Genomic DNA, 21,341 nt, shown 5'->3' with positions numbered 1-21,341 from the left:
TCATCTGCATGCAAGACTACTTACCGACTTCATCAGAAGCAGCTTCCATACAACTAAGACAAGAATTTGATCCTCTAAGGGAAGGGGAAACATGATATATCCGTCCAGGTACTGAATTAACCAAAGCAATGAATGAAACAGAAGACCACTTAGACCTAACGGTCGCCTGCAGATTAACACAGAAAAAAATTAATCTCTTGTTTTGGAAGAGATTCTACCTATGGTCTTGTACTGTTCAGCAGTCCTCATCAGCAAGGCCTCAGATGTGCACCAAGATTCAATCCCTCACTCTCTATTCCTGTGCAAAGCACCCAAAAGTAGTCAAGAAATGTGGAGGAGAAGGGAAGCGCACAAACTAAGTCAACTTTATGGCTCAAGCTCAACTCCAGCAAAGCGCAGTGCCACCCAACCATGGTGACTTCTGGTCTGTTCCCAGTCCCACTGCTGAACTGTTGGGTGGCCTTGGGGAAAACCACTTGACTCCTTCTTGCAGGCTGTAAAACGTGCGGGAGCGACGTCCACGTCCCTCACAAAGCACCGTGAGGTTCACGGTTAACACGTTCTGCTGCAGCACGTACAACCTCATCTTTGGCTGCAGCTTTAGCCTGTGGCTGAAACAATCTCCCTCCTGAGATCCTCCTCGTCCATCCCTTCCCAAACACATTTAATTAAAAAACCCTGAGTGCTGAGCTGCTAATGATCATCTTTTATTGAAAAACCTCTTCCCTTGGCAAGTTGTTTCTGTCTTATTCTTAACCACAACTTCCAGTCTTGCTTATTTCCACAGTGAGATGCTTCTCCCTATACGTTCCTTGATGGGCTGACAAGAGAACAGATTTAAACCCCAACAACAATTTTATCATTTCAGGCTGCAGAGCCCTGCACCTGTGACATGGGGCTGGGGTTATTTCACAGGCGAGCCTCTTCCCAGCAGCTCCCAGGAGCCCAGGTTTCTCTCTTCCGATGCCAGCATGCAGAAATACCCCACGCAACAGAGCTCAAATGGAGATGGACACTATTCCCTCCTGGCTCTCACCAAATTTTTCTTCTTTTATGTGTGTATATAGAACAGGCAGTGGTGAATACTGCAACCAGCAACAGGGAAACCTCTGGAAATGCACCTATATCAGGGACTCCCAATGTTATTGTAGCAGGGCTACGGGAAACATCTGGTGCCCCTCCAAGCGCTCTCCTACCACTTGATGGTACAACGGCTCAGATGATGGGAGCGTCTCTCTGACGGGCTCTTAAGTCTCCTAAACTAGATTAATCTACGTGCAGCATGTGGCAAAGCTACAGATACTTCCTAATGGTCTGAAGTGTCAGTTGCCATGATAAATACACACATCCTACGTGCAATTATGTCTGTTTCTTAATAGCATTAAGATGGCTGCAAGATACTAATTACCAAATAAAAACTTGGCAATAACACTCCATCATACCTTACTCCTGACATGGCTACTTTCAGATAAAAAAGGATTTTGGTTTCAACATCACCAAAGAAAAGGGAGCTTTCTCCTTCGATCCGTTTTAAGTTTCCAAGTGTGATCATGGAATTACAGAAGAGCAAAAATTAGAAGAGCAAAAATTCCCATTTGCTTAAGTACTGCCAGGGCTTCACTGCAGCCATTTCACCACTGTTAACAAACATTGTTAGCCCTTTTATTAATCAGTGGGAGGAATGATGTTATCTGAAATGAAAGCAATCTCACTAGCTAATTCCTGCTATTCTCCAGCCAGAATTTCAGTGTTTGCCATCGACTGTTTGCAGACTTACCTTTACTTTAATTACCAATACTGCAAGATTGAAGGTATTCCCCATGCCTAATGCCAATGTCGTTAGACAAAACACATCTCTTACCTGCACCACCTGCAGAGACACTGGCAAACAGCTTACACCACGAGTAAAAAGTACAGAAAAGCTTCTTTCTGAGGCATGCGAGAAGGATGTAACGAGAGAGTTGTGCCAAAGCTACTCAGACATGGGGGTACTGTCCTTGCAGTGAAGCAAACAGCAAAGTCCCTGGTTGACTATAGTGGAAAGAGAATTAAGCCAGTGCGGAGCAAGTTATACATCTTTCAGTGTTACCTCCTGACATTAAAATAAACAGCCCTCATGGTCATCTGGGTAAGAAGCTGGTTAGGTGAGATTATAACAAGGATACTGCGAACCCAATCCAAACCATTCCGTGACTCTAAGTGTGAAACAGCAGCATTAAACACAATGTGAAAGGATGCACTAATGATAGCAATATTTTCCCCCTGTTCACGCGAGCACAGAGACAAATGTTGCGATCTGTCTCTGTCTGCCTTTTCTGGAGTGCTGTTTTATGGCACAGTTAACGATTTGGCAAAAAAAAAAAAAAGTAATAGCCTTGTGCCGCAGCAATTGCAAATGATCTTTGCTTTCCATCTTGGAAGATGAGTAACAGAGGCCTGTGTTTGACCCCTTTATGAGCATTTTGCTTGTGATGGGGGGGGGGGGTAAGTTGGAATAAACGCCTAAAAATAGAAGCGTGTGAATGATGCCGTGATGTACAGCTACCTTGTTTACCATTATCCTTAGCCATAGATTTATCACTGCGCTCTTAACACATGCTGTACATCTTTTCCTTCCTCTTTCTTTTTTTTCCCCCTTTCCCTTCTAATTGGAACTCAGTCTGTGAAATGTAATTAAAACTCTCATAAATACTGCCAGCGAGTGCACCCTTTTTCTTCCAACTAACTACTAACATCTTCAAGAAGACCTCATCAACCCCTGATATAGAATAATGTATCTTCTCACACACTCCGCTCAGGATGGGGAAGTCAATCTTCCCACCTTCCACATAATTAAAGTCAGCCACATTATGTGCTTTTCCTTCGCCACTCCCTCCCCTTCTCTGACACACGTATCACCCTGTCATCGGCTCCTTTCCCTTTATCTGATTTATTCTGTTTCTAACCACCGAACAAAATCCAGTGCTTTCGAGAAAAGCTGGAGCAGTCCTAGGCACAGCTCGGCACCAGGTTTCCTTTTTCTTGCCTCCTCCCATTCTATATTAAAGGACAGTGCTTTTAATTCTCCTTTAAGAGGGATTATTTCCCGCAATCTAGAGAGTTTATTCATGCCTACGAGTGAAAAAAAATACCCTGTTCCATTCAGAGTAAATGACTAAGACATTAACAATGAAATTCAATGGTACTTCAAAGACTCCTTTGGGCTCTAAAGGTTGCGTAGGGCTGCCTGGGGACTGAAGGGAGCCCAGTTAACCCAACAGGTCGCTTCATTTGGTCTGTGAAAAATAGCTGCTGCTTCTCTCGGAGAGGAAAACACTCCTGGATTCAGCCAAACAGCAGCTATAAAAACGTCTGACTCCAGGCAGCTCTAAAGTTTTCAAGCACCCACCTGGCAAAGTGAGAAAGTGGCTGCTGCGTGTAGCGGATGGCACTGAATCTCTCCTGCCAAGGAAAAGGGCATAGACCTTCCAGGGCCCAATGGTTTAGAGGCATCGTGGCTTAAGCCAGCTGGCAATTAAATGCCACGCAGCTGCTCACTCACCCTCCCTCATCCTCTAGGGAAGGGGGAAAAGAATTAAAGGGGAAAAGAGAAGGAGACTTTTGGGTTGAGATGAGAACAATATAATAATGATAATAATAATAGAAATAAAGGATAATAATATATACAAACGTGATGCACAGCATAACTACACACCACCTGGTGACCAATTCCTGTTGCATCTGAGCAAGTGATCTCAAAACAGGGAAGTCCTGACACTGTAATCCTGGACAAGAAGTCCAAAAAGAGACCAAGAGAGAAACAGATAGAACTCCAAGAGTCCGAGCAGAGACCCAGAGAGAATTGCCTCCAAAAGAGCGAGAATGATTCCAGTCAACCCTCATCTATCTACCCAGCATGATGTTGCATGACAAGGAATATTCCATTGGCTAATTTGGTCCTCAATCCTAAGTCTAAATCATACGGGGAGTCGTGGACCCTTTGTCCCAGCCATGCTCCTCTCCAGCCTGCTGTGCTCCTGCACACTGGCAAAACATGGGAAGCTGAAAGATCCTTGCTGGCTCAGTACCAATTATAAACATCAGTGCACTATCAATATTCTTCTCATAACAAATCTCAGACTTAATGGAAAACACAGAGCTATTCTAGCTACTTAAAAGAAAAACTAGCTGTCCCAGCCAAAACCAGGACAAGGAGCCACAAGCGTGTCCTGTCCCCAGAAGTACATCGTTATTTCTACGAGGCAGAGTAGCTGGAGCAGGAGACCTGACAGCCCCATACCTCAGATATTTGGATATTCTCCCATCAAACCACCAGTCCAGTGCCTCGGGCACCTCCCTGGGGCTCAGCCATGGGGACCTGGGAGCAGAGGGATGCGTGACCCCGGACCGCAGCATCCTAGGAGGGCAGCCTGGCACAGCCCAGTGCAGTGATGCCCCTGGCTGGGAGGCAGCCCCCTCACCAGTCCCTGGCAGATGCTGTCTCCTGATCCAGATTCAAAAGTCAAGAGAGGCAGAGAAGCCGGGAGGAACCGCTAAAGTCTTTGCTAAGCTCTCAAGAGGATAAACAGTCAGCGTCTTTAGCACTTCATTACTGCTATCGCTTGATTTTGTTAAGTGCTTTTTTTGGACCCTCCTCAGTGAATAGTTGCCAAGCCACTCTAAATACTATTACTGCCAAAGACCAAATAAAACCCAATGTATTGACCGAAGAGGTAGCAATTGCTCTCCTGCTAGACAGAAAGTCAAAAGGATCAGGATTTTAGTTACATTTAATCACCTGGGCACTGGAATTTGCAACCATTTGGAATGGACACTGTCACATTATTAATGGTTCTGTTTTTAGCAGACAAAGCAGAGTTCACCAACCAAATGTACTGCAGGTGATACCTTGCACTCAGCTGGACTTGGATCCAAGATTTTCTTTCCTGTCTGACAGTGTAAAAGAGGGAAGAAAGGAACTGCCACTATTGCAATTAAGATCTGGGAGCAAAAAGACCCCACGTCACACCTTCCCCAAGCTATTCAGCATACTTTAGCTCACTAAACACTTCGGATAAATACACTGTTGACTGACATTTCTATTTCTCATGCTGCAGTGAAACTGAAATCACAACAACACTGAAACCAATTCAGAGAAAAAGCCAACGCCAAACCTAAAACCCAACAACCCACCCGTCAGCCCATCTTGGGTGGACTCTGACCAGCTCTTACCTGCTCTTTAGTCAGTTTGGCAAACAGGTTAGGAAACATCTCCAATGTAGCTCAGAGGTCCAGCCCTATGGGCAGGGCTCAGCATGGGCAGAGGAGCAGCAAGGGGAGTCCCAGCCCCGGTGTGGGCCCTCTAGGCAGTCACACCGCACCTCCATGCCTCAGTTTCCCCATCAACAAACCAGATGCCTGAAAAACCTCCCTAGTGAAAGGCAGCGTATAAGTTGTAGCCAATGAAACAGCAATTTGCTGACATGAGGGCCCCCTTCCTATGATGCTGTATCCATCAGGCCTGGATACAAGAAAGCTGAGCCAACTTGCATTTATTTACTGCATTCATTTGCATAATAACCATGTATTTCTCTTCTATATTTTGTCCTAAATGAAGAACTGGACACTGTACAAGCTGAATTTAAAATAGCAGTCATCATTCATTGACTAATACACGAAGATACAGCAACAGTGTGAGGCCACGACAGATGCACAATTGTTATTTGAGCACAAGCAATCCTTATCAACTGCCTGACTGCTTTATTGCTATTTGTTTCATTTTATTGAGATGTTCTGCAGGGGTTGCAAACAGCACTCAAAGCCCTGCAAGGCTATCTGACTCTGGCAGAAGTCCCCCTCGAAGCCTCAGGCAACACGTAGCAGAGGGTTTGGGGCATCACCTCTGCGGAAAGCACAGGGCATTTCGTCCTTCACGCACACCCAGCTTTGCTAATTGTGGTCTGCAGTTTTGGAGAAGGCGGAGATGGGTCTGTGCCCTCATGTGCATCCTTGCCCAGTCATCCTCCAGCTCCTTTCCATCTCCTTGCAGGGGCCGAGTCGCACCTGGTACAAAGAGACGTACTATAAATTAAATTACCCAGTCATTTCTGCAGCGATAGCCTTCCAGTTTACTGAACTGGGTGAGAGCACCTCTCTGTGGAAACTGTCCTTGCATGGCCAGGCGTTTAGGGGCTCAACTGTAAGTCTCTGGCAAGGTCAGCGAGCGACTTCACACTCTTGGTGCCAGCCCCCAGAACAAGGCAGAACCACGGACCTGTGTGGTTTAATGATCCAAGGCAGGAATCCGTTGCGGGGAAGGCAGAGCCCTGGAGATGACAGGATAACGGTGCAGAGCAGATCAGTCCCCTGTAATAAGCCACACTAATGCTGAACTGCGTGAAAGAACTCAGGAGACAGAGCAATTAATAATCTACTTGGTTGAGCATCACTTTCTCTCCTTGGACTGAGGCAGACTGCAGAAAGTTGGGAAGAATCTATGAAGGAACTGCACAGGGGCCCTGTGAACCCGTGAAAAACGAAGGAGGGAGGGCAAGCCCAGTGCTCTGCTTTCACCCGATTCATCATCACTTCTGTTCATCTCGTTCAGGGGCGCAGAGTGAAAACACACAAGTTTTGCACAGCGGGATGCAGAAGCACAGCGGGCAACTGTGATGTGTATTCCCGGGAAGGCAGCGAGCGGGTGCTTGTGCCCTCCGCCAGCATTTCCCACCTAATTCTGCAAATTTCCTTTGGAGGCATCTTCATGTCTCTCTGCCAAAGGCCTCGTAGAGCTAAGGGGTCAAGAGCAAAAAGCCCCTTCTACCACTTGATGTGCCCACCACCCCTGGCCAAAACCCACGGGGTGGATTTTGCCAAATGTAAAACCGGTTTTGCAAATTTTTCCATCAATTGCCAGGGAGTAGTGCTCTCTCCAAGGCTTGCCCAAGATGAAGCACTTACAGGATGAGGCCGGGGTGCTTGGCACCTCTCGGCAAAGAGCAGGGCATCGCCCTGGCTTGCTGCATTGCAGCAGAAAAACCCTCGCCCAGCACCACCATGGCCAATGGGTGTCCTGCATCAATTGTATGGGGTCTTTTGATCACACCCCATATTCTTAAAAATTATCAAGCCTGAAGAAACAGGAAAATAAATAAATAATATCGTCTTCCTTCTGGTGATTTCTATTGTAGTGATCTAGGCAGAAATCCCATTAGTTACTCGCTTTGATCAGGACTGTTCCTCCAGGACTGGGAGATGCAGAAAGCGTTCCAGCACGTCGGCAAACGAGCACATCTGAAGTGCATTTTAATTAAAGCCTTCCAACACTCGAGCTTTTTGTAGTATTTACATGTAGCTGAACTTTGGCCCAGCTGCTGTGGAAGAAAAACGGTTTATGGCTGGGCTGTCTGTCACCTTGGAGCTGCTCTTGGCTCTCCAGGTAGAGCTCTCCAATCCCTCTACCCTGAAAGTGAGGAGAGGAGGGGCAGAAAGCCAGTATAAAGCACTAGCCAGCCCTGTTACTGCTATTACATTAACCCTTTGCAAGAAACACAAGTGCCAAAAGCAGCACTTCGGACGTCTTTCGAGGAACGAGCAAACGGTTTGCTGTTGAAGTGCACTGTAGTAACAACCACAGCAGAAGAGGTGGAAAAACCTTTCAGGTCTCACTGAAACACACCTCTCCAACACTAAGCAATCCAGGGGAGAAAAGCATTTCAGCCTGATATTGTAAAATACTAACCAGGCACCTGTAATCCATGCACACTGCGAGCTGGAGCTCAGTTTGAATACTGCAAAATCCTTCCCAAGATGCAGAAGCCAGCCTGCTCCATGGGTGCAGACACCAGGTGAATCAGCAACAGAGGGGAAAAAATGAGCAAATAAATACCACGTGAAGTTGCTATACCATGGTGGCCACCAAAGCCACTCTATCACTCGGTTCCTCAGGTGGACAGGGGAGAGAAAACACAACGAAAGGCTCGTGGGTCAAGGTAAGGGCTGGGAGATCACTCACCAGTTAGCTTCACGGGCAAAACAGACTCAACTTGGGGAAATTAGTTTATTACCAATCAAATCAGAGTAGGAGAATGAGAAATAAAACCAAACCTTAAAAACACCTTCTACCTACCTCTCCCTCTTCGCAGGTTTAAACTTCAATTCTGATTTTTCTCTACCTCTTCCCTGTCCTGAGTGGCACAGGGGAACGGGAAACAGGAGGTGTGGTCAGTTCATCACACATTGTTTCTGCTGCTCTTTGTTCCTCAGGGAGAGGACAACTCACACTCTTGCCGTGCTCCAATGTGGGGTCCCTCTCACAGGAGACAGTTCTTCATGAACTTCTCCAGCGTGAGTCCTTCCCACGGGCTGCAGCTCTTCATAAATCACTCTGGTGTCAGTCCCTTCCACAGGGTGCAGTCCTTCAGGAACAGACTGCTCCAGTGTGGGACCCTCATGGGGTCACAAGTCCTGCCACAAACATCCTCCAGCGTGGGCTCTTCTCTCTCTGCAGATCCACAGGTCCAGCCAGGAGCCTGCTCCAGTACAGGCTTTCCCTGGGGTCACAGCCTCCTTTGGGTCCCTCCACCTGCTCCAGTGTGGGGTCCTCCACAGGCTGTGGGTGGATCTCTGCTCCATTGTGTCCCTCATGGGCTGCAGGGGCACAGCCTGCCTCACCATGGTCTTCACCAGGGGCTGCAGGGGAATCTCTGCTCTGGAGCACTTCCTCCCCCTCCTTCTTCACTGACCTTGGTGTCTGCAGAGTTGTGTCTCTCACATGTCCTCACTCTTCTCTCCAGCTGCAATTGCAGTTGCACAGCAACTTTTTCCCCATCTTAAATATGTTAACACAGAGGCGCCACCACTGTTGCTGATCAGAGATGGGTCCATCTTGGAGTTGGCTGGCACTGGGTCTATCGGGCACAGGGGAAGCTTGCAGCAGCTTCTCACAGAAGCCACCCCTGTAGACCCCCCACTACCAAAACCTGGCCACGCAAACCCAGTACAGCAGTGTTTCTATAGCACAGCTCACTCAATGCACAATTGCTGAAATGGAAATGTTGCAAACTGCTCTGGCTCCTCCACCAGTATATTTAACTTCTCAGGGAGATTGCTATAAAGAGCTTACTTGGTAGAGTAAAGAAGCTGCAGCCAGAGAGCAAGTGAGACATTTCTTAAATGCCTACGTGTCCTCTGCTATTTCTCTAACAGCACTGGAAGTATTTTTACATTCTTTTTGGGCTATTTTTGAGTCTTGGTGTCTTAAGAGCATTTTCAGAAGTATCATCTACGCAGACTGTTAAAAACGTAAAACTACTTGTAATGCTAAATTCAGAGAAATAATATATCAGACAAAGGAATTATCAGCTTGCAAACTGAGACTAAAGAGCCGGATAGGATTTTACTAGCAGTAAAATTCAGAAGCAGCATTCATGGAAAAAAAAATAATCTATGCATTGATGTCATCTAGGCAGCGAAACAATTTTGGATGCTTTACTTTTGCTCTCTGCCAAGTACTACGCTCAGCACAATACAAAGAGAACTCCTTGGCCCCAAAAGACTGTGTTTTAAGGTGATTAGAATTAGATTAATACAAGATCACCTGGCAATCCTTAAAAAATACGCCAGCAAAATGGGAAATAAAATTTTAAATCAGCACTATCACTCTTGCAATGTAACATAAGTTTCTTACAGCTCTGACCTTGCGAGGCTCTTACCACGTCTGACTGCAGCACCGCCTGCTCTGTGATTTTTGGAAAACACCAATATTTGCTCCTCACACACCTCTAAAAATCTAGATTCGGGCTGCCCAACCTCTGCTGCTTCACCACAAGCCTGAGGCTACGTTGCTGGCGGTGATCCCAGCTCCTCCACGATGTTACAGTGGAATTAGTGTCAGTTCTTCTGGCTGCAGCACCTCAAGTCGGGTATTTTGGGCAGCTCCTGCTCCCTGGTACCCAGCTGCATGGCACCATCCGGCTGCAGTCCATGGATACGTTTTTTCCCCACGTGTAAGCTGGCATTTGCTCTTTGCAGCTCATGAGACTGCCTCACAGGTGGTTCACTTTGAAGGAGACTAATCGCTTTACCATAAAGATATTTGTCTCCCTGCCACTGGGAGACGGTAAAACCCGCACCCTACTGCACAACACGCAATAGATGTCATCGATCGCATCTCATCACGAGAGCTTCAGCGCCTTTCTCCTTCCCTTTTCTAGGAGGAGGGTGGATGAGGATGACTATTTCTTACTATTTTTATTTTCATCTATAAATAAGACGTTTTAATTTCATGTCAAAATTGAAAGGTCTGTCTGTAGATGAAGGAAAACGCTTTTTATTTCTGCTTTTAATGTCCTCATATATCAACAACAGGGCTGTTTCACATACTTCAAGAATAAAAATGACCTCTAACTAAAAGTCATATTGTAATTGAGGGGATTTTTTTTTTCATATTCCGAAGAATTCTTTTAATATTCAAGCATGTATTTCTAATACTCCAAGTATAACAAAAAGACTTATAACAAACTATGAAAAAGTAGCAATTACCAACCGGGGAGTTATAAATAAAACTGTAAAATATTCATCTGATCCATAATTCATTTGGTAGCAGACACCCAGCCATCTGGGCTAGGGTGAACTTGCGACTCTGGAATAGGACAGTGGGTGAAGATTTTGCATTCAGAATAAATGCGGTCATCACAAAAAAAAACAACAAACCAACAATAAACCTTTTGTGCAACACTGGCTTTCACGCTTTACTTTGCTCTGCCAGGGTGTTTTTTAACCATCTACAATTGCATTCTCTGATTACATGTGACTACGCTTCAAAAATGAAGCAAAATACTTCCTGAAGTTGATTACCAGCATAAGCACGGGATTTCACAAATGAAATTATCCTCTCTTCCTGCCTGAACCCTCGCTGGCAGCTCCACACTCATTTTCACATCTCCCTGGACACCAAGGGTGTTCACAGCCAGCAGAAGGATCCTGCCACAAGGACACCATGGTCTTCAAGGCAGTACAAGTTCACTTCTGCTTATTAAAACACCCCTGTATTTGCCCATCCTGGTATGGAGGATTACACTTTGCTTTTAAGAGTACGTCGCTCTAGCTTAAATGAAGGTTCTTCTTCAGGTTCTTCTCCTAGCCTAAAGACAGGCTGAGAGACTTGGGGCTGTTCAGCCTGGAGAAGAGAAGGCTCCGGGGTGATCTTATTGCAGCCTTCCAGTACCTGAAGGGGGCCTACAGGAAAGCTGGAGAGGGGCTTTTTACAAGGGCATGTAGTGATAGGACAAGGGGCAATGGCTTTAAACTGAAAGGGGGGATTTACATTGGATATAAGGAAGAAATTTTTCACTGTGAGGGTGGTGAGGCACTGGAACAGGTTGCCCAGAGAAGTTGCAGATGCCCCATCCCTGGAAGTGTTGAAGGACAGATTGGATGAGGCTTTGGGCAAGCTGGTGTAGTGGAGGGTGTCCCTGCCCATGGCAGGGGGGTTGGAACTAGATGATCTTTGCGGTCCCTTCCAACCCAAACCATTCTATGATTCTAAACGCAGCAATACCTGTGTTAACACACTGGAAGCTGGTGTGGCATCTCTAAACCGAAGTGCTTTCTAAATAGATGGGCATCTGCAAGCCTTAAACCCTCTATTTATGCCACTAATAGCTCCTCTCTGACCAACGTGCATCTAAAGCACAGCTTAAACTATCAGACATTCCGAATTCATATAGGATTGCCCGCAGCTGCTAAAATTTTCTCAGAGTTCATAAAATGATTTGACAAATTCATGGGAGAAAAATCCATTAAGGGCTATAAAGCACAAAGAGGTTGTCCCCAGAGGTTGGAGAACACTCTTGGGAAGCATTGGTACGTGTCTACCTCGTGCTTATACCCTTTCTTTGGTATCTGCTGCTGACCATTGCTGGGAAGATGACGCAGCTCAGTGGATCAAGTACTGTTACAATGAACGTTTACAGGCAAGCCCTGCTCACCACCTTGGCTATGGAAAGGGAGTTTTCCAAAAATAAGCATCTGCTTCAGTTTTCACAGGCCCTAGGTCAGCAGTTCTGGTGGAAAAGAAGAGCTGCAAAACCAGTCTTGCTTCTTATGTGAGATGCATGCAACATGCTGGACCTACTGGAGCATCCGCTTGGAAATTTTTGGCTATTCCTGAAGAAAATAAGCAAGTTGCCCACCTCCCGAAGCCAAATTGAACAAGTCTGTGAGACTTGAAAGTTGCAAGAATCAGACTCTGAACCTTACAGGACTTGAACCTGTCCATTTCCAAAGGCAGTCTGTGAAAACATGCTTCACAGCACAGCCATCTTCTCGCCTCATTTTCTGATGTCTTCTTCCCAAACTGCGCAAGGCTGCATTCTATCACTTTAAAGAGCACACAGCTGTTGACCTAAGGTTGCAACAAGCTCCATGTTGCAGATTTCCCTTTCCAAGTGGTCCTCCGCTGCTTTTCAAAGACTGGTACATCCTGAGTTCTAAGGAAAACACCTTCTACCTTGCTCCCCGCCACTGCAGCATCCTAGCCTGCACAATCAGAGTGAGGATCAAAGCTCTCAGTACATCTCCTTGCTCCAAGAGCTTTCCAGCTGCTCCAAGCATTTAATGAGTTTTTTTTTTGGTCAAGCAAGAACCTAGCCATGTCTCCCAGGCAGCAGTAGAGGTTGCCAGGTCCTGTCCTCCTACACCTTTGCTCAAATAGTGTTGCTGCACCACAGGATGCAACTTGTATCTCTGGCTTGGCCTCGGGCATGCAGACTCCTTGAGGCATTAGACATGTTAACTCCTCCTCTGTTAGCAAGCTCATCCAGATCTTTCTTCCCCTTCTCCCCCAAAAGGCTCAGAAATATCATACAGGTCACAGAAGGGGATTGAACGCTGGCTTTTGACTTTTCAAACAGAAAATAGGCAGGGAGCTTATCTGAAAACACAGACAGAGAAGGTCTTTAAGTGTAACGGAGTCTGTGGCATTTGGGATGCCAGCAGGAGAACTGCCCCACTCTTACACCCCCCACCTCCAAGCCAGCTCTGTGCCTGAAGCCATGCCCAGCATGGGAGATGCTGGAAACGAAAAGCAAAGAAAATTGCTCGGCTGTTTAGGCTGGCTTAAAGTGAATCCTCTTGGCAGGTTTCAAGCCTAGAAAAGTTTTAAACGTTGCACCTTCCCAGTGTGCTCCTATGATGATACAACGGGCGCGCAGGCAACCATGAATCACAACTGCTTGCTCCCCACGGACCCATTACGAGACACACGTCTCTGACCAAGACGTCATGGTAGATGCTTTCTGTACACAGGGCAGATAAGATGAAAGACCCCAAGGGAGATGCACATCTCTGTCTAGAGTGACAGTGTTATTTAATCATCCAGCTTGGTGAAATCGTTGAGGAAAAAAAAAAAACGTCACGCGGTTGTCACTTGAAAAGCAAACTTTGGTACTAGCGGCACATGCAGACTGCTTTCTGGCAACCATCTCACCAGGTGGCAGTTTCAAAGATATGAAAAGTTGAGCAAAACCATGCACAAGAGAAGGATGGCTAACTCAATCCTACCATTGCCACTTATGAATTATTCACTGGGCCCCAGCCCACGTGCATGAGGCACACTTTTTAATGCACTGTGAGAGTGCACTCTGCCATCTGTACTGTGAAGTCTCTTGGGCACGTGTTTTGCAGCAATCCCATAGGGAAGAACCATGCTTTGGCCAATCCATGTGCCTACGAAGAGAATAAGGTCCTCTGCCTGCAGCAGCTCTAGGGTAGTGACGATGGACACCAGCACGTGTCCATCTCCCCTGGCTTGTGACATTGCTTTCAGATATGTGTTTTTCAGCAGAAAACATCTGCAAAATCCCACAGAAACAAGAGAAGTTTGGGGATTGCAAAAGGGTGACAGGGGAATTAGTCCTGTATCCAGAGTCTAAGGCCACTGCATCCCGTGTGGACTGGTCCCATCCCAAGTACCATCAGGTCTCCGGGGACTGGAGGAGCAGAAGCTTGCTGGGGTCATCAGCTGAGATTAGCTGATCTGCCTCCTCTTGTGCACAAAACATTACTGTTTCCTTGCTGTATTTCCAAATCTGATTTCGAAAGTTCAGAGGAAAATTACATCAGATTGAAAATGTCAGCCTGATTGCTGGTGCCAATTCTTTTTCTCATTATTTCAAATTGGAGAGAGTGGAAGCGGGACAAATTATTTTGGAGAAAACCACCTTTTTTTTCGGGAAGCAATCCCTTTGAGAGCCCAAACCAGAGGTAGTTTCTGCTGTCCAAAGCTCCCGTGCACAGACAAGGTGGTGCTCCCAGCACCCCACCGCCTGCACATTCTCTGCAGTCCTGAAATTAGCATGGTCTTTTCGGAACAGACAAAAGCCAAACCAACAAAGCAGACCCTGGCATTTCTCTGCAGTGCTTGGATAGTGAATACCTGCCAGTGGGACTCCAGCAGCCAGACCTATCCCACAGCATGCCATTTTTTCATTTTCCACAGCCAGCAGTTCTTGCAGCAGGGTTTCTCCTACTGCTGCAGTTGGCCTTGTGTCACTGCCTTTAGTGACTCGACTTCTTTACACCAGCATTCATGAAAAAATAATCATACCACCAGAAAACCTGCGAGAGGGAAAGGATGAGGCCCCCGAGCTGCATCTCTTGGTGGTAATTTCAGGGGGAGGATGAGTGAGCTGAGACTCCCATGTGCCTTGCCCGCTCTTATTTGAGAGAGGATAGCTGAAGGTGAGGCTTTTTCAGAGAGATCCAGCATCTTTGGGCATGGCTAGGCATGGACCACTCCACCTGCACACCTCCGTTACTTGCCTCAAAGGACATTTTTCAGAGGCACCTTAAGAAAACAGATACCACTTTCCATGCTTGGCAGCCAGTCTGATTTGCAAAGTCCCCCTCTATGGCTGCTTTATTTCTGGCACGGACAAACCAATGATCACCCCTGGGAGTGCCAAAAGAGCACGTTACTGGGAAGCATGTTTGATGCTCCAGCTCCAGCTCCTGGTTCTCCTTCTGAACGAGTGGTGGGACCAGCCAGAGAGACAACAAAATACAGTCACCACTCCTTGCTTTGGACAGAGGTTTGATTCAGTCTCCCGTTGAATCAAACACGAGAGCATAGAGGTGCTATTTCAACACCGCCCAGTGAATTAAACGCTCATGGCTTGTTAGTATTTCCCTTGATTGCATCTCCCCCAGGGTAAACAGAGACTGAACCAGCAGCTACACTTACCCACTTGTCCTTAGCGTGAGCCACCTTCATCACAGGTCTATCATTTCCTATAACGGACCTTTCAATGCAAGGCTGGAGGTGATCACTGTGCAAGGGGGTTATTCTTGGTCTGATACACAGGAAGGCACCTACGTGGATAAATCCTGCTGCAACTATGGGGAGTTTGGGATATAACTTACAAACCAGGACCATTTCCCCACAGCCTGCACTGATCGGCAATGTATCATCTCCTCTTGTGCAGTTACATTTACTGAGGTTTATGTGGATTTAGCTCCGCACACCAGGGAAAAGCCAATGTCAGCAATGAAATACTAACGCAAACCCACTAAAAGGAAAATACACTTTTTCCAACAACAGAGTTACTGGCAGCAGCCTTCACAACAGGAAAACAGTCAACAGCATTAGGACTGTGACACCCACTGATCTGCATTAAACAGGTGCCTTCAACAGGTGTCACACTGCCATCCACTGATGTTCCTCCAGAAGATTTCCTGCCACATTCATCAGCAGCAACCCGGGCATGCCTTTATTCCCTCTCCTTGAAATATATCCAAACGATTTGTCTGACACTTCAACAATCCAGTCTAATGACCAGGATAGGTATCTGATGAAGTGTGATGCAATCGCACTTTCTTGCTGCAGGCTGCCAAGCCTGTGTGTGTCTATGCCCAGGCAGCAGGAATGAAACTCATCCCTGCTCCAGCTGGGATTTTTCTGCTCTGCAGCGAGGATCTGCCAATCTCCATTGAGCTGTTAGGCTACATACTGCACCCAGCTCCTGGCTAAGCCTTGTCTGGAAGGAGAAGGCAAGGGGTGGCTCCAAGGATCTCACAACACAGTCCTCATGGTCCCAAATGCCATCAGTTTATATTCCTGGAAGAGCTCCCCAGCGGACAAGTGCCATTGGGGAGCTCTGAATTAAAGGGCAGGAGCAAACCAGGTAGGCAAAGGGAGAGACCGTGAAACGCAGAGCATGACGGACAAGAGAAGGACAGAAAGGTCTCCAGGTTTTACAGAAGTTGTGCGATGTGCCTGGTACGTTGATGTGCATGGAAGAAGATGGAATCATGTTTTTGCCTGCCATCACACCTCCAAATGACAGTGGACAACAGCAACTCCCTGTCTGCGTCCAAGGTGACAGCTCTTTTCAACCACCGGACAAAGGAAGGGCAGGCAGATCTGAGCCCTGGACAAAGGAACAAACTGGTCTACACGATCTCTGCCTGTACAGTGCAAAACCAAGGAGGACACAGTATGCAATGACATCTCAGCCCTACCTTGTTTGAGAAGCAGTGACAACGTACCGTATCTCACCAGCCTGAGTCCGGTCACTTTAGCATCTCAGTGCAGAAAAGGGATTACATTTCCTAAAGTCACACAAAACACTTTTCTTAGGGTAACTGTTTGCAAAAGTTAGGATGTTTTGACCATTGGCATTTGGAACCGTAATGAACTCTTCGAAATTTCCCCTTCCCAAGAGGAGAGGCAAATGTTTTCTTTGTCGTTTAGTGGGTGGATACACCAAAATGCCAAGAAGTGGAGCTATTCCTGAGTAGCTTAATGTAAAAGGAAAAAGGCAAAAAATCCTAAGTGTGTCCTGCTGGAAGGAAACATGTTGAAGACTGCAGTAATTTTAAACTATGAGACACAATCACCCACACACACGTATTTGAAGAGGCCACAGTCCAGCCCTCCGTGCTGGGGACTTCCACTCATTTAAAAGGGAGGTCTGCACTGGGTCTGACTGGTTTGGGCTCCCACCCCCAACATTTCCCCAGGTTGAAGATCCACTTACCTGCCTGGTTTGTGGTTACATTTACAGACACAAACTGCCGGGCTCCAGGGTTCTGGTCGGACACTCCATTCACTGCCTCAATTTCAAAGGTATAGTTTGTATGAGCAAGCAGATCCACCATCATGACAGAGGTGTTTTTCAGGCCGGTTTGCTGGGGGAGGTACCTGACATGACCGCCACACGCCTCACACAGACCTGAGTGTGAGCTGCACTTCTTGCATGCAATATAATAAGACACATCTTTCCTTCCACCAGTATCAGCAGGGGGAATCCATTCCAGAAAGACACTAGTCTCGTTAACATTTGAGATGGCACTCCGAGGAGCAGAGGGGGGTCCTGGTTTGTAAAGCGAGAAAAACACATGGTAAAAACAGTATTATCAGTCATCCTGCTCTCTACTACTCTCTAGGCTGAAAAGAGATGCCCTGTTGCTCACGTGCCAAAAAGCACCATTCGCAGCAGCGCCCGAAGAAACAGGAAAAGGGGAATTTGTTTTGAGCTTGCACGGAAGCACAAGGCACAGGGTTGGCTCAAACCCAACAGCAGGAGCACTCCTCGCCGGGGCACTGCCCCTGGTGCTGCCCTCGCTCTCCCTGGGAAGGGAGCTGCAATCCTTGGCTCTGCCCACGGCACTGTCGGCTTCACCAGGGCAAGAATCCCCCGTCCTCGCCCCACTGCCCTGTATGAGCAGCTCGAGGTCCTAAAAAGAGACACGTGCTGGGGTATTTGCACTGTTTAGGTGCTCAACTCGGATGCCAAATCTTCCCTCTGCGTGCACCCGCCTCTCCCCAACAGCTATTTGGCAACAGCGAAGCCTAAGGTTGGGCATCCAAATCACACTCCATGTAGCCCAAAGCAGATGGTGATCCACACGGGCCGCTGGAAACACGGCCATATCTGGCTACTCAACGACAGCCTGCCTGGTCCCTGCCAAGCTCCAGCATGGTTGGTTAGCCACACCATGCTTGCTTGTTTTGCCAAGCCTCCCCGCTCAGAATGCCCGCGTGGCGCTGGCAAGGCTATCCGAGGAGGAGCAGCTGCTGCAGAGGTACCAGAGCTCCTGCAAAAGGCGAGCTGTTTTCCTTTCTCCTGCTGGGAAAGGCAACGGCTGGGCACGCAAAGCCCACCTGGAGACACCTTCAAGATTGCTTACTTGCAGGAGGTGCTGCAAGCTTTTTTTTTAACAGGTTTCTGTTGGAGATGAAGGGCAAGCTGCAGATATACTCTGAAGACCATGAGAAAGGACAAGCAGGAATCTCATGGAAGAGATCCACACCTTATATACCCAGGGAATGCTAATGAACGAGGAAGAAAGGGGAAATTTATTAAAGGAAGCCGGGATGGATTTTAGTCACAGCACCACCAGAAGCGATACAGCAAAGACTGGGATTTTTCCAAGGGAGGTAGAGGAGGGAAGACAACACACTTTCCTTCAGTCTGAATGAAGCTGTCAAACCTCACGAGCAGTTCCTTGAAAAGAGCCCGACCAGTAGCTCCACCAGCTAGAAATCCACCTGAATTTAACAGCTTGTCTCAGGCTGTCATCTTTTCATTTTGTTGTGATAATTAAACTCGATTCGTTATTTAAAGCAGGCAGTGTTGCAAAAATGAAATTACCTTATAAGCCACAAGAATTTTCCTCTATTTCCCCTTCCTATTCTCCTTCTTAAGTCTATAAAATTTGTAACACTGATAAAACACTGTCATGATTTCGACTCAAGCTGTTCTGATTCAATGAGAAACTCCCTGTCAGAGGAAATAAATAATCCTGATTTTTTTTTTTTTTTTTCCTTCGGGGGAGAAAAAAGCACTTGAAGACAAAAGCTAAGTTAGTTTAGGAAATGGTAGATCAGCTTTGTTTTGGTCTGCAACCACTTCAGATCCCAACGAACAGGGAGCAAGCTGCTCACAACCAGCACTATTTAGCTAATGACACCATTTATATGTTTTTTACTGGGTAAATTACCCTAAATTTTCTTTCACTGAATGAATGCCCTTTTACCACTACCAGTACTCTAGGAAAAAAATAAAGAACTCAGGCACAAGAAACACTGGACAATGCATCTTTCACGGGGATAAATTATTACTTTTGTAAAGTCACCAGAGGTTTTTACTTGGCTTTGCACAGAAGTCAGCTGCTCTTCTTGAAGGCATAAAAACATCGACTTCAGTGGAAGTGCTTTGAAGCTAGTGGGACTTCATAACCTATAAAATTAGCATTCTCGCAGGGGCTCAGAGAAAGGTCTTTAGTAGTCTGCAGATATTGAACAAGACCGACGTGAAGAATCCTGAAACCACACTTGGGTAAAACTTGGATAAATCACAGCTGGGAGAACAGAACCGTGGTTTACTTTTGGAAGAGGGGGGCCCCAGGTCTGCTAAGAAGGTCTGTTCTAATTTCCAACCTCCTTTTGTCAAGGACAAAGGTATTAGTTTACAGGTTGATTGATTTATTTATTTATAATTTGCTGCTTTATACTCTAAGTAGGTAAGATTCACGCCTTCTGCATCCCAATTTACTGACTAAAGGCAAATACTTTCTGAAGACAAAGATTTTTCTTGATGGACAGCCAATCAGTTGTTTGCTGATGCACATATTTAAAAAATATAACCTGAGAGGGAAATCACCCTTGACATACAAATACATACAGGTACACACTCAAAGTTAACTGTAAACTTCTTGCCAATAGAATATTACACTAAATACTATGAAATATTCAGTTTGTCCCATGTGTCATACTATGAAAAATATTTCCCCAATAGGCTCTGAGCAGCAATACAGTTACTTGCCAGAGATGGGAGGGGAAAAAAAAAAAGAGTGTAACTATAATTTCATTTGAAAGAGATGTTGTGCAAGGAACTGAAGTTAGGATTCCTTAGTTCAGAAGAAACAAAGCATAACTGCTTCCTAGAAGATACCTAATAATATTAAGAGAATTCTCAAATGCTGATCAGGACCAAATTTTTTTTTTTTTGTCTGAGGGCAATAATTATGTCAGACTGCATCACAGCATTATTAATTTCAAAATTACCAATCATGACTTATAAAACATGCTTAAGGAACTGGAAAAAATTAAATAAAAATGTATTTATTTCTCCCCTCCCCACTGTACTTATCTGAGCAGTTGACAGTGGTGTAGCAATTAGTTTTCTTTAGGGATGCTGGTGGTGGTAGGGAGATTCATGCAGCTTGGGACTGAAAAGCATTCACTTGAAATTAGGAAAATGGGATTTTATAGCTATACCGACTCGCAAGGGGACTTTGCAGGTGTAGAGCTGAAAACAGACATTGATGTATTCTCTAAAATTAACTAGATATCAAGTCGAGGGAATCCTATGAATATTATTAACTTCTGCGGTAATAAATAATAAAAACATACAAAAAACTTGCAATATTTTCCTACCAGTCATGACTCAAGTCTGTCTTGCTTGTGTTCCAGTTCACGATGAGATGTTCCCTTCCAGATCTAGTTGGACTGGTTTAAAATGTTAAGAGTCGCTACTGACTCCCACTGTCCCTGCCAAAATTTACTACCCCTGCAGCTGAGCTGGGGTAGCACATGGGCCCCCCTCATCATCTTCAGCACAAACACAGCTGGGTTAGGACAAAAACCCCAGAAAGGATGTGCAGGGCAAGCGAGGGTGACTGAAGCACATGGAGAAGGCTCAGATGATCCATTCTGCTTTTGGGGCAGTAATTGTGAAGGCCAGGAGAGATGCTGCAACATCCTCACCTGCTGCACCGGGGTTTGCAGCGGGCAACAGAAGCTGAGCAGTGCCTTGGTCAGCATTAAACCTCCCCCAGAAGCACTCACTGCCCTGCCAAGCCATATCCTAACAGCTTCAGGCACCATGCCCACACTTTAAACTAGCCTATAGTACACTTTCAAAACAAAAAAAGCCCTGAAACAAAACTACCCAAACATTAAAACACTCAAACTTTTTTTTTTTTTTAAAAAAAAGCAACAAATAAGCATAAAAACCTCCAAACAAACACAAAAAGAAAATCTCGTAGTATTTGCAGAATCAGAAATTACAGCCTTTACCTAGGATTCAAATGGCATCAGAAATCTGGGGGAGACAGGCACTCGAATTTCGTTTCTTTTTACCATGAATGGGTCACCAAGCTTCCCTGTGCCTGTCTGAAAATCCTGCCCCACGCTCAGGTCACAGGCGTGCATAAACCTCTTCCTCAGGGATGGCAGCTCCTTCCTGTGCTAATTCACCAGCAGGACAGACTGGATGTGTACTCCTCCACCCTGAGGAGGGACAGAGAGCAACACCACCGATGATGGGCAGGAGGCACTGTGGACACTGGCAGCC

At 46.2% G+C, this 21,341-nt stretch overlaps 1 protein-coding gene across 5 annotated transcripts in view; it reads right to left on the bottom strand.

The window, feature by feature from the left end:
• The window catches only part of EPHA5 (EPH receptor A5), a 187,145-nt gene that overhangs the window by 67,941 nt on the left and 97,863 nt on the right, over nucleotides 1-21,341 (bottom strand). For all 5 annotated transcript variants that reach the window (XM_086611754.1, XM_086611756.1, XM_086611755.1 and 2 more), the window contains exon 4: nucleotides 17,019-17,354. In XM_086611754.1, the coding sequence (XP_086467880.1) occupies nucleotides 17,019-17,354 (336 nt within the window). The remainder of the gene's footprint in view (nucleotides 1-17,018; nucleotides 17,355-21,341) is intronic.

This window comes from Tauraco erythrolophus, chromosome 5 (assembly GCF_009769465.1).
Source record: "Tauraco erythrolophus isolate bTauEry1 chromosome 5, bTauEry1.pri, whole genome shotgun sequence".
NCBI lineage: Eukaryota > Metazoa > Chordata > Aves > Musophagiformes > Musophagidae > Tauraco > Tauraco erythrolophus.
This window is presented reverse-complemented; position numbering and strand designations above follow the sequence as displayed.